Source organism: Sturnus vulgaris, chromosome 2 (assembly GCF_052056855.1).
Source record: "Sturnus vulgaris isolate bStuVul1 chromosome 2, bStuVul1.hap1, whole genome shotgun sequence".
In the NCBI taxonomy this organism is placed as follows: Eukaryota; Metazoa; Chordata; class Aves; order Passeriformes; family Sturnidae; genus Sturnus; species Sturnus vulgaris.
In genome coordinates this window covers 29,375,148-29,388,768 of record NC_142244.1, presented here as the reverse complement: position 1 = coordinate 29,388,768, position 13,621 = coordinate 29,375,148, and the positions used below count along the sequence as shown (strand labels likewise).

Sequence of the window (13,621 nt, the reverse complement as noted above, 5' to 3'; positions counted from 1 at the left end):
AATCTCATCTGGTTGGGCTCTGCAGTGGGTCCAAGCCACTGTAGAGCAGTGGGCAGCTGCAACAGTGAGTGCTGGCAGGAACAGCCACAATGCTCAGGTCCACTGGGGATGGTGTGCTGAGCCAGGCAGTGCATGTGGATACAGGTAAGCAGCCCCTACAGGAAGGAAAGGGAAATAGGACATCCAAGTGCTACTTGAAGGATTGGAATGTAGCACATGGGAGGAGGCCAAGAGAAGGAGCCGTGACTCCAGCCAGAAGTGGAGGAAAAGGTGTATAGGAGAAAAGGAGGAATGAGAGGGAACGAATGACATGGTAAGAACAGAGAGCCGGAGCTGCCCTGCTCCACGGGTTTCAGCGTACACCCTTCCCCTCAGCCTGCTGCCGTTTTCTGTCTCATGCAAACAGCATCTGTTGAGATGCCTTCCTTGCCAGATCTGCTCCAGGCAGTGGCTAGGAGGGGAGGTGGGGACCTTGGTCCAAGGTGGTCCTGGGAAAATTGAATTTACTAATCCAGGTGTACACATTCTGTCTCAGGGAGTTGACAGTTTTGCCAGGTGTTCAGACCAATTCCTGCCTCTCTGGTGGGGTGGAAGGCAGGCACAGGAAACAATAGCTCCCCATCCAAGCCCAGGCCTGATTCTGGAGGGCACTGTGGTGAAGAGGCTGGATGCCAGCACGATACTGATTCACCAACCATAAAAACACAGGAAAAGTTGCATGAACAGGACTTTGGTGAAAGCAGGGAAACAGGACTTGGAGGAGATAGTCAGCAGTAGTGCAATTGGGCCTTGTTAAAAGCCTTGAGCATGTGAGGACCATAGCTGTAGGGTTAATTCCACTCTCCTTAAGAAAACTGTGTGAGGGTTGAATTGAGCCCAATCAAGTATCATGCAAATCCTGCACACTTGCAAGACCAGGAGCAGCTGTGCTCAGAAAGTGGCAGGAACTCTTTTAACAGCAGCACACCCAGGTCTGTGGTAGCAGCTTTTGTGATGGTCATGTTGCTTTTAAGGGAGGTAGGAGAGATGGGGGAGCGTGGGTTTGGTGTGGTTTTCTGTTGACAGAAATGCAGACACCCTACATTTCCAGTAAAGAAGGACCCAAAGTCCTTTTTGCTGAACTGAGCTTGGTGCTGTAGGATTTTCTCTTCCCACAGTACCAGAGCCATATCAGCAGGGAAGCCCTGGGACAATTTGCACTCATTCATTCATTTACTGCAGAGGCCAATTTTTCACCATTCTCAGGGCGCAGTGACCCCTGAGGCCCGTTTGGCTCAGCCTGTCTCCCCTACCTGCCAGGAGGCAGAAGCCAGCAGAGCAGCACAGCCAGGCTCCCTTCCTGTGGACAGTTGGTGAAAAAAAAGCGGGACAAGCTGAATTTCCCCCATGTTTCCACTGTATTGGTGCAGCCCTGGAGGCATCTGCTGTTTTTTTCGGGTATGGGTCCTCCCCAGGGTTGTTCTGTCTCCTGCTAGGAGAGGGAATGGTGCATTCTTATGCTGTTGATTTATGATCCCAATTCCCTCTCACTGTGCTCATTTTCTTTCTCAAAGTACATTCTACAAAACGAGAGAAAAAACCCCACATGACAATTGAAAACAGTTTCTACGGAAGAGTTTCCTGCAGGAATCCCGCCGTGGCCTTCAGTTTACATGCTAGGCAATGTTGTGGGAAAGATGGCTTTACCATGACGGTGTCCCTTAAATTATAATAGAAGCTGACACATTTATAGCTCAGCCTGCGCACAGCATCTGGAGTCCCCTGCCCCCTTGTCATGCAGAGCTGTATCCCTACAGAAGACCAAAGTGCTGCATCTGCTGTCCATTCCCACACCTGTTGGAATAGTTATCTTTTAAAATCATATCAAATTGAGCCACGTGCAGAATGTTTATTTTGTCAGATCATCTTCAGAAATACAGCAAATGCCTCAATGGATGGGTCTTCTTGTTCTACTGTTCTGCTGCATCAAGTTTTCCATGTCTCTCCTATTACATTGGATCTTGTGATTCATGTTATCCCCCCTCCTTTTAACACGCTAAATTTGTCCAAGGTGGCCTGAGGCTACAGAGGCGATCCCTGCACGGCTTCTTCTCCCACACTGTGGAGAGTGTTTAGTTCTATACTTTTGTATTTGCAACCTTGCCTTTTACTGACTAGCTGTGAATACCCTGAGAATTGCTCCAAATCCCCAGTCCCTGATAGGATCATCCTCACCGTCTGAACCAATACTGGTCATCCCTCTCCGACTCCTGCTAGAAGTTGCAGCACTTACAGAGGCTGCCTGACACCAGCAGTCCCCTGCTGCCCCTGGTTCAGCGACCTGGAGACCAGTGGTGCTTTGGTGCAGTTCTTTTTCCTCTCTCTAGCTGCTGTTTACTCCCCAGTGGAACACAGAGGTATACAGACTCCTTTCTCCTCCCTCTCCCCTACCTCCCTGTAAATTCCTTTCCCTGTACCCTGCCTCAGCCTAACCCACAAAACAAAGACCCGATGCAGAATTTTTACAGGAATGCATTCATGAGCATCCTTTTTGACCAGCTGCTGGTTTGCGTTATGTAGGAGAGGCACGATGGTTGGGATTAGTTGATCCACACCTGAGCACAAGGAAAAGACAATCTGCAGGGAGAAATGATGGCAGCAGGGAGAGAGAAGCCCATTAGCACTGTAGCACTGAGGGCTACTACTGCTGCTGGCTTCGTAAGCTGTAGCCATCAATGAATGAGCATTTTGGGTGTGGTGGTGTGGCTGTGCCCGCCCCTCCAAAATGTGATGCTTGGTGTAAATGTTCCTTTATGCACTAAGGCCACAGCCCTCGGGAATTCTGACAAGTGAGTGCTGGAGAGCTGAGAAAGCCTTGAGCCCTGTGACGGATGCACTGTGCCTGTCTGAGCCTGCTGCTTCCCGACATCCGGAGTTGGAGGACCCCCGTGCCTGCAAACACGACAAAGCCAGCACACGGCAAAGCCGGCATCCTTTCTGTGTTGCCCTCGGAGCTGGAGAGCCAGAGTGACTAACACTGTTCCAAGAAAAATAAGATTCTCTCAAGAACTGCTCTTTGCACTGATAAAAAGCATGAAGTGATCTGCTCGAAGAGTAACATTTCTGGAAAATGCATCAGTCCCGCCATGCCCATGTCATCCTGCTATCACCTAGGTTTGTGCCAGACACTGCCTGCTTGTCAGAAACCACCCTGCTGAGGTCAGGGGCACCTTTTCTTTCTCCAAAGACTAATGATGTGAAAAGATGATGCAAAATCTGACTGGTTTTGTTCAGCTGCAGTGCTTTATTAATAGAAGTGCCAATGCAGGAAGCCACTGGTCCTTACACCACTAAGGAAATCACAGGGACACACTTGTCTATGGATGGTCTCAACTCTAAATTTCCCACTTATGGAGTAGTTTTTCTTTTAATGCTATTGAAGCAAGGAAATACCACCAAAAGCCCAGATTCAGATTTTTATTGCTCTGTGCCAGGAAAACAAACAAGGAATGCTAACACTGCTTTCTCAGTCAAGCTTCTCTAAATAATCAGAAGAGAAAAATTAGCTAATGAAGTACAAAGCAACGTGGGGAGGGAGTGGAGGAGGCTGCCACACCAAAATGCATACAGAATGGTTCAGGACAACACCGCTGGCAGGCAGCAGGAGGGACGGCCCAAAGAAGAGAGAGGGTTTTCCATTCAGGATGCCCTGAAAAAGTAAATACAATGTGCTTCCCCTTCCCTCGCCATGCTCTGAATTCAAATGACAGAGGGGCAGGGAAACTCACCTCACTCACCTTCTGTCCTAGGAGGCTGTGGGATCCTTGTGGAAGCCTTGTCCAAGTTCACGTACAACTGTGGTAGGTTGAGTGCTGTCAGCTGCGCTTGGTTCAGCAGCTGTCCCACTCAGAGCTGTGCTGGCTGTCCCAGCAGAAGAATCCTCCTTTCTCTTGGTGGCAGATGCCTCCTGATGCGGTGCCAGATCAGCCAGAGCCCTCTCTGTGCCCCCATGGATGATCTGATGAGCAGCGTAGATGTGTTTTCTTTGGGACTGCCTCACTGTGCCGAGAAAGAGGTAAGGCTTTTACTTGGAAATGTACAGCAAAGCGTTCTCTGTAGGTGACAAGGGAGGAACAGCATTTAGCAATCCTGCAGCTGTGGAAAAGTCTGTCTCAGGAAAAAAATCATGCCCTTCTAACTTTGGCTGATAGCATTCTACTGCCACCAAATAGCAGCAACCAACTTTGCATTTCACTTTGAAGACTGGCCCCCACAGTGGGAAGCACAGCCAAAGTGTTCTCCTTCCCAGCTTTGGGAAACTGCCCAGCATATATCATCAGGCTTCAAAATAACTTCTCCTTCAGTGTCTGTTAATTGCAGCAAGCCTCTGGAAGAATCCAGCTGAAATCTGCCATCTCCTGTGCCAGGATTTGACCTGCACTGAGAGACTCAATGAGTTCAAAATAAGACTCAGAGCCACAACTGACACATGAAGTCACCTGACTACCTTATCACCTCCCCTCAGCTACTGCAGGATTGCCTCCTTTAATCCAAAGTCATTTGTATTTCCAACCCACCTCCTGGGAAACAATTACCCAAGCCTAAGTGTTCACCCTACAGCTCTCTTTATTTCTCTTCACTATTCTTTGTTCTCCCTTTCCCTCTTTATTTCAGTCATGGAGATTGAAATACTGTGTGCCTTATGGAGGGTGTGAGGAATGATGCAGAAACAAGGGCTGGCTCTCATCCTGTCACTTCCCTATAGAAGTCCAAGACTTACTTTGGCCTGTTTCAAGGCTGAGCTGCACTTAGACTGTGAATCTGAAGCACCGCTGTCCTGCCTGCTGGCACACAGTTCTGCTGTCCCTGTCCCAGTCACTCAGCATTACTAACCCAACCTGTTTATGTTTGTCCATCTCCCAGGTCCACTATGTCAACAATGAATGCAATTGGATCTCATTTGCATTTGAAAAGCTGACCTTGACCATCCAGCCCTCATTCCCATGAGAGGTTTCTCTACCCAAGGCATTTTGCCTTCAATCGTGTTTGCATCAACTGCATCAACTATACTGGGAATACTCCCCTGGAACTGCTGCAGTCCCTTTCTCCATCCACAGTGAATTCCACCTAAAGGACGGTGTGCTGAAATTGGTGAGTGACTGTCCTTTTCCAAGAGAGGTTTTTCATATCAGTACACTGACTTCTACTGAGGCAGGGTTCAGAATCGAGGTGCAGAGGTTTTTCAGCATGAGCCAGTATCAGATAATCTCTGCTTTTATGCATCAAAATGTAACAAAATGAGGAGGAAAAAATCCCAAACTAGGTAATGGGAAAACAGAGGTATTTAAGGGGAAGCTAAAGTATAGGCAAAGACTGAACCTGCAGGCCCTCAAATCTTTGTTCTACAAATGTATTTGCTCTTTTGACAGGGCAGATAAATGTGCTCTTAGATCACTTCCTGACAGTTTCAAGGAAGGTGAATGCTCAAGCATGGGCCAGGTTGCTAAAACAGAGTTTCATAATGAGTAATTTGGCTCACTATAGGGAAGGCTTTAAAAGTCACCACAGAAATGCAAGACACTAATGTGTTTATGAGATCTAATTTCATTTTTTGATACCATTTCCTTTGGATTTCCATGGAACAGTTAATGATTCTGCTTCCCTGAAAGTATCACTGTGCAGGAGGTTTACAGCAGGGTGTATTCATCAGAGTGTACATCTGGTAGAATTCAACTGTCTTTAGTGAATGGAGCCCCCTTCACCCCATGCAGCAATAGCAGAAGAGAGTATGAGCCAGGTCTCTTCCCGACATTTGATTTCTGCTGTCACAAGAATATTGTGATATATTTCTCCTGATCACATTTGAACAAGCTCTCTTACTTAATTGCCTACTGCTCTATTTCACCAGCATCCACTTTAATTTTTAATTGGGTCTAGCTCTGCTTTCCAGGCAAACTCACTGCAGCTATCACAGATTCTGAAATTTTTTTCTTCTGCTGTTTGGGAGTGCTTCTGAGGTGCTTTGTTCATTAGCTGCTGTTGCATTTAAGCCCAGTACATATTTTGAGCCTTTATGTATGTCCTCAGTATGTCCAGAATCCTAAGCTATCTCCATGTCTTCCTTCTGCTCTGAGACAGGCTAACCTGTGTGTGTTAGTGCCTGAGCTGCAGGCTCCACTGACTACAATTACATCACCTGCTCTGGAAGGCTGGCAGAAGCAGTGCTGGAGTGAAGGGAGCTGATTTAAGCTTAAGCAGAACTGCCATCTGCAGAACAGGTCCTGCTGCTGTGGCAAGACACAAGCCAGGAAGAAGAAAGTTTGCACAATTCAGAGACCACAAAATGCATACTCAGGGTTTGTGTTTTCATTCACAAAGCAATAAAAGAAGCAATGAACTAAGTGCCTTTGCTTTCAAGGCAGAGAAGTGCACTGTGGAAAGGACCCCTTCAAGCTCTATTGTGATGTGATTGCTTTGCTTAGGTTACATTCACTTTCTGTGGGTGACTGGTTTAGTCACAGTCTTCCACCTGTGCTGGTCAGTGGAAACATCCCAGTTAGGAACAGCTACTTATTCACGACATTATTCAACGTAATACACAGATTTCCAGTACCTTCTCCTCTGTATTTTGACAGATGCCATTCCATTTCTGTTAAACATCCTTTACAACTGTGAGGATATCTCCTTACAACATGATGCCACTACAGCCAACCTTAAAACTTTACCTCTTGCTCTCAGCCAGCTGGGGAGGAGAGGGAAGCATAGGAAAGTGTACAACCTTCCTTCCATATATGACATATATTTAAATAATTTGCTTGTTAAAGTCTTCTGCAGTTTTAGAAATGGCCATATAATAACACAATTCACAGCTATGCTATTTAAAGATTTTTACCAGTTTGTTTCTGAATATGCAATGGGCTGCTTCTTTTAATACAGTTTTATTTTTGCAGATACACCGCATTTATCATAGCAAACCAGTTGGAAGGTACCTCAAGGCTTATTTGATCCAACGTTTCTTGGCAAAAGTACAAGCCAGATATTAGAGCAGGTCAGAATTTCAGTCACCATTTAAAGAGACTAATGCTTATGAGAAACTGGTGAAAAAAGGGTGAAAGAGCTTAACTTTGTACCTGCCAAAAAGGAATCACAGGGAACCGAGACAATTCTTGGCTGCATCATTCTTTTCAGGGAGCTAGAATAAGGAGAGTGAACCAGTTCACAAAGAAAATGAAGTTACTGGACTCCTTACCTCTTTCTCTCATAAAGCTTTTCTCAGCTTCTGGGATCAGGAAATTATAAACCAGCTCTGCTACAATCTCTTCTGACTGTAGGCGAGTTCGACTACAGGACAGATACACAATGTATTTTAATGTATTAAATGTATTAATGTACTAATGTATTAGTATTTTAATTTTCTCTCCAGACCTCTGCAAAAACAGGTCTCCCTTGTAAATATCCTCACTCTTTCCAAGAGAGTGTATTGTCATGGCAGCAGTTGTCAGCTGGGTCTCTCTTTATCCTACAAATATCTGACAGTGTGACTATTCCTCTTTGCACTGCCAATGTGTTCAAGAGTGCATTGGAAAGCAGGACCACCTACATTCCTTATCCTCAAAGGTACTGACAAGCTCAGTTCCCTCTGATGACAAATTGAGTTAGACATGCAGATATTGCTGAGGATTTGTGTCTTTGTCATTTTAGTCTTTGGTCCATTGCTGAGTTTGCTAAATTCTTCCCTTTTGTGACTCTGCACTTGGCTGGCCCCATGCTCTTTTCCATGCCAGTGTTTGGTGGGTTCCTAGTTGGCCCAGGGGCTGCATGCATTATCTATGTTTCATTCCCCCAAAGATTCCAACATTCTGCTTGTATTAATCTAGATAAAAAATACACAGCTGTTATACCATAGGAGAGTCACTGTGTCATTGGGATTTTTATGGGTCAATTCCAAAAAAAGAGCAAAGAAACTGAACTGGGGGTTTGGCAGGTCCTAAAAAGTATTCACTGCTGATGCCCCAGCCAAACAGACTGTGGTGCTCTCAACAACTTACTTTACTCAGAGCGCCTTGTCAGGCAGCCATCAATATGAGTGACCTCCACGGAAATTGGCAGTTCCTTAAAGAACAGCCACCCTAGAATGAAAGGCTGTGCATAGCTGTAACTTTTAGGATCTCTTTCAAATGGATTTTCTGTAGTAGTGTAAATAAATGAAAAGATTGGTATGAATGGTTCCCAGATTCACTTAAAGCTCAGTCACAGCCTCACACTAGTGTGGAGAAATCTAAAAAGGGTGCTTCACAGATCACACAAGTGATTTGCAAAGGGAACCTGGCACACACTGTATGGAAATAAGGCTCTGATGCATTTATACGTGTATACCAGGTAGGAAGAGCATGGTTCCCATACAGCAGCCACACTAATGAAGCGACCACGAGCAGCATTGCTCTGCTCTTCCCATGGTTTGGATGATGCACACAGCCACAGATGCACATGGTCAGGCATGACTGCTGTCAACAGCCCGTCATGTGCTGTTCAATAACCTACCGACTTTCCATTTCGTAAGCAATGGCATTGATTTCTACAGCCCTTTGCTGCACCTCTTCCCTGGCTTGTTCTTCAGCTGTCCTCTCCATGCTACTCAGGATAATGTCTTCCAAGTAGGTGTCAATAGTCCTGTCTTGAACATTCACCACCTAGAACAAAACACCAAGATATTGTTCCTCTGCCTATTGCTGTGCCAGGAGCATACTGGGAGATTTCCAGAGAAGCATTTTCACAAGATTTTCACAAGACTCTTTGTTTCATGCAGGCCCACCTGAGATTTGTTTTCAGAAATGCTGTCTGTACAAACTTATTTTCTAGTAATTCTTTCTGAGAACTGATTGAAGAAGTGCAGGTGAAAGAAAACCAATTCACAGTTCACCAATTCTGGTGCAGCAGGTTAGTCCTGTGAATGCAATGGCAGTTGCTCCCTCAGTTTTCATGGTTCCCTGAGCAACAATTGCCAAATAATAATCATGGGTATTGACTTCAGTAAATAAATCAGCTTTCATTTAAGCAAACCCTGAAGGATAAAGTTCCATCAAGCCAGTCAAAAACCAAGATAAAATTACTGGTTTCCTTATAATGGTTGTAGAGCTGAGATTGCAGAAATGGATGTTTTCCTTCTGCTAATCTGAAGAGCATAAGTTTACGGCGCCTTGGCCTTACCTGCTTACCACTCAGAAATACAGAAAAGATGAGAAGCTAAAATAAAATAAAAAAACCCATGATGCCAGACCCTTTTGGTATTAACCACCTCCCACAAAGTTTGAAAATTATTGATTTAGTCAATTAGACTCCCACTCATGTCTTTCAATGGGGAGAAATATGCTTCATGGAGTCAAGTGCTAGGAAATAGGAATGGAACTATAGAATAGTTATGGAATATGGTAATTCAGTATTTTCTTCTTGATTTCAAGGTTATTTTATCTATTATCGTTACTTCAAAATAAATGTTGTACTTCTTGTTAGTCGCAGTCCACTTGGGCTCAAGGGGGGCAAAATCTTTCCAAACTCTTGCTTAAAGGCATCCTTCCTGGAAAAGCACCTAATAGTTCGGATGGGCAGTACAAGTGCTGACAAAACATTATCCCTAGAGATGATCTAGGCAGATCTATTCTCCATAGGTGTTTACTGGAGAAATTTAGAAACCTACACCCACTCAGGACAGGCCTAACAGGACTGTCCATAGGGGTATTCAGATCATCCTTTAATTTTAAGTTTAATGGACATGACTCTCTCAGGAAGGAATCACCCTCTCTTTCAGGAAGCTTTCCCCCTCAATTTTAAAACTAGCTATCACCAAAGTCAGTGCTGAAGCTCCCAACCATCTCGACCTTCCCACAAAGAGGTAGCTCTACAAACTGCCTACAGTCCCACCAGTCTCCCTCTCCTGCCTGTCTGAAAAGCTCATCTTCCTCCTGCCGCCGGCTGTCTTCCAGCTGCCGCTGTCCACTCTCCTCTGCTTCCTGCATCCGCCTCTGCCTCTCAGCCAGCATGATCAAAGCATGGATCATCTGCTCTTCTTGCAGTCTCACCAGCTCTTTGGACAGAAAATCAAGCATGTTCACCAGTGTCCTTCCTTCTACCATGGCCAAGTCTCTTTCCAGTGCTGACAGCTGTTAAAAGAAAAATGCAAAGAATTGTGTTACAAACCTCAGGAATGTTGTACAAATTCCCAAAACTACCACAGGCATGTGAGACAGCTCTGCAGCAGCCGCTCAGACCAGCCATGGGACATTCCCCGGAATTTGAACTCTTCATGTGTTACATGGCCTGACTGGTTTCTGCACAGTGCAACCATGAGTACCTGCAGCTTCAGGCATTGAACCTAAAATTGTACAAGTTACTAACAGCTGACAAATTCAAACTGACAGTAATTATATTAAGCTTTCAGAAGTGCAAATGACACCTCAAAATTCCACGTAATGAAAAATCAGAAAGTCTGTGACAGAGGTGAGACAAGATTCCAGGTATTCAGCATTACTGTGACATTCACTCCTTATTCTAAGCACATCCTGTTTTATGGGCTGGGTATGTGAGATTGCACTACAGAAAGAGACAAGACCTATGGAGAGTTCATTATCTCCAGAATGGACTCTGAAGCCACAGGCCTTGGCAGGAGGGAATGTCTGGAACTGGCTGGGATGCTGTGTTCTGTTGAAATAAGCAGGCAATTACAGAATAGACCTAAACATAGAAGTTGAAGTGGAGCTGAAATATCCCAGGCAAGCAATAAATCAGTTGTGCCACTTGCCCAGGTAGTGTTTCAAAGGAAGAGAGATTGTCAGTGTTGCACACATCTAGAAGTGACAGTACTTAGCCCACAGATGTTTCAGATGGAAGATGGTGATGCAGTAACTGCATCACCCCACAGTGAGGGATAACATGGGACTGAAGTCCTCCCTCCTCTTCATTGCTCCAGGTGCTGTATATAAAATTGGTATGAAATGGAGGAAAACAATTCAGGAACACTCTTGTGTTAGATTTTTGTTATATATGAGTAAAAAATTTTCAACTCCTCATCTTTGACTGTTTTATGTGGAGCTTCCTCTATCTTTCAGCAGGAAGCATTTCTTTTACGCTGAAATGGTCAAAAACCTGAAAAAATCCTGTGACCACCAAACCCTATAGAACTGAGAGTCATCAGTGACTTTCTGAAATAGCCACACACATAGAAAACTCCTGGACATGCATTCCAGAGAGTTTTGAAGTTCAACATGTTTGAAAACCTGAGCCTTGGACTGTGAACCTTCAGAGACAGTAAAAACAACAAAGAAGTGAGAGTAGAGGAGGCTGATACCAGCAGAGGGAGATAGTGGCTCTCCAAAAAGGAAATTCTAAGATCAGAGGTCAGTATCTTTACCATTTGCTCTCTCTCCTTCTCTATGAATGTCATTATGGTGCTTGAACTGCTTTCTCCTTCACTCTCACTTGGGCTTCCAAAAGAAATGGAGCACCGCAAGTTTCTAATGCCTAAGGCTTTTATTTTTCTCTTAATTCCTCAGTAGAAATATTCTGTATTCCTGCATTCCATACCTGGGCTTCATGTGCATGAAAGAGTATATGAAAATGCTAAATAGTAAATGATAAAACACAGTCACCTGGTTCAATTTTTACTGAGATCTAGGGGGAAATTTTGTTGCTGCCCAACCAGCAGGAAACGGTGGTCTGGGTTCGTCTCCGCCAGGTAAACTGCCCAGTGGATGCTGTTATTGTAATATGGAAGCTGCCAAATTGCCTCACAGCTGGTCATTGAAAAAACAGCAGAGTAGTAAAAACTACAAGAAAACTTACAGGAATGTGACAGATACTGTATTCTCTGAAATACAGTGAACTCTGGACAAAATTTCTTTATGATCTACTCCCAACCAGCATCTGACATTTAAATCACTTTGCTCTGGAAGGTTGTGGCACCGTAAGGAAACAGGATGGGAATTTGCATCCCTGGCTCTCACTAGATCCTTGGCAGAGAATAGAAATTTCTTTGCTCAGCATACAGTGGCAGGTACCTCTGAAACACTAATCTTAGAGAAATCAGGATTTTAGTTAAAAGCTAGTTATTTACTAGAGATAATTAAAAAGCAAATGGATAGATAGGCCTTGCTGAAAATAATTAAAAGTTAGAAGTTAGTTAGAAGAAAACCGGGCTTGAGATAGTTATCTGAAACTTAAATAATTGATTGCCTGTCATTTTATGTTTGCTCAGCTGGGCTTGCAATGGGAAAAGATGAAACTAGTAAGTAGATCCAAAGAAGCATGAACAATTGCAACCAGAAACTTATTCTTCGAAAAACTGGACTTCTCCCAGAAGCCATTTGTATTGCCATTGATAAAAAAGATCAAGAGCTCAGTGCAAAGAAGACTCGCCGTACTTCCACTTTTTAAGACCCCTCCCCACAAAGATGACTCCAGACTTAATTCAAAAAGCCAAACATGCATGCTTAATAGCTATTCAGGCTAATTACCATAGGAAGCAGAGGATATTATGAATATGGTATTATGAATATGTATTTGTTTGAAGCTTTTGTGAATAAATAGATTCTGTGATCACCTGTAATTTTGCAGTGCGTATTAGGGCGTGACCCCTTGCTGCTGCCCAGCGCTGACTAACCATACACTTTCCAACTTCAAATTGTTAGAGAGTCTTTTTGTCCGTCACAGTTGAGTATCAGTATTAGACCAACATTTTGTCAAATCACCTCAATGTGTCACCATTGCTAAGGTTCTAGAAGTCTTGAGCCCAGTAGGATTTACAAAGTAAGTTGGCTTTGGCTTCCTTTGTGAGGTTTTATGCGTGAAGAGGAGCCTGAGAGGGTGCTAAGATAGAAAAGGGACAGGGAAATGACAGAGCAGTAAAAAACCCTCAGGAAAACATCTGACAGATGTGAGTGACAAGCACTATTGTGATACCAGGTCATAGTACCAGTCAAGTGGATTGAAATGAGGGAAAACTGACAGTCATCTGACACTGCAGTTTGTTCAAATCTCTGTAAATATAAGTAAGTGCTCTGTCTGAAAACAAAATAAACACAGCCTGCATAGCAGCTGTGGTCAGGGTGCCTCAGTCTGTTTCTGAGATTCCCTAGAGCCTCCAGAGCAATGAGAGAGCAATTTTGGGCCCTTAGTCATTCAGTGCTTGGCCTGTGCTAGGAGAGCTTTATTGCTATTGGGATGCCTTCTGTGCTGTGGATAATAGAAAACATAAAAACTTAAATGTGAAAATGTTGTGGTACTGCAAGCACAGAGTGTCTGGTCAGGATAGAGCTGTGAATCAACCTTCCCATCTATGCAAGCAAACCTGGTGCATTTGTGAGTCATGTTGTCGCTGTAAAGACAGTGTCATTTGCTTCTCTGCCTTCAAGAGCAGCTGTCCATCCTCCCAAAGCACGTGAGTGGTGCGCAGCTCTTGGATCAGATCTAGGCGCTTCTCCTTCCCTTCAAACATCTTTAAAATAAAGGTAAACAACTGAGCATATTAAATGGAGAATACAGAGCAACATGTTTTTGCCAGCAGAGCACACCCATTTTCTCCAAGTTGCAAGGTCAGCTAGTTTTCTGTAACAAATTTGTGGTTGCATTTAGGCAAACACTACAGCTGTCA

The 13,621-nt window shown here is 44.3% G+C and overlaps 1 protein-coding gene across 11 annotated transcripts in view; it reads right to left on the bottom strand.

Annotated features, from left to right (window-relative positions):
- Nucleotides 1-3,442: 3,442 nt before the first annotated feature.
- CFAP91 (cilia and flagella associated protein 91) overlaps nucleotides 3,443-13,621 on the bottom strand; it is a 28,168-nt gene continuing 17,989 nt past the window's right edge. For 3 of the 11 annotated variants that reach the window (XM_014888901.2, XM_088159012.1, XM_014888904.2), the window contains 6 exons: nucleotides 13,319-13,465; nucleotides 9,915-10,136; nucleotides 8,521-8,669; nucleotides 7,229-7,320; nucleotides 3,777-4,038; nucleotides 3,443-3,688 (listed from right to left, as the gene is read on the bottom strand). In XM_014888901.2, the coding sequence (XP_014744387.2) occupies nucleotides 3,785-4,038; nucleotides 7,229-7,320; nucleotides 8,521-8,669; nucleotides 9,915-10,136; nucleotides 13,319-13,465 (864 nt within the window). In that variant the 3' untranslated portion in view covers nucleotides 3,443-3,688; nucleotides 3,777-3,784. Of the gene's footprint in view, nucleotides 3,689-3,767; nucleotides 4,093-7,109; nucleotides 7,172-7,228; nucleotides 7,321-8,520; nucleotides 8,670-9,914; nucleotides 10,137-13,318; nucleotides 13,466-13,621 lie in introns of all 11 variants that reach the window. The other 8 variants (XM_014888903.2, XM_088159013.1, XR_015801224.1 and 5 more) reach the window with 7 other exon arrangements.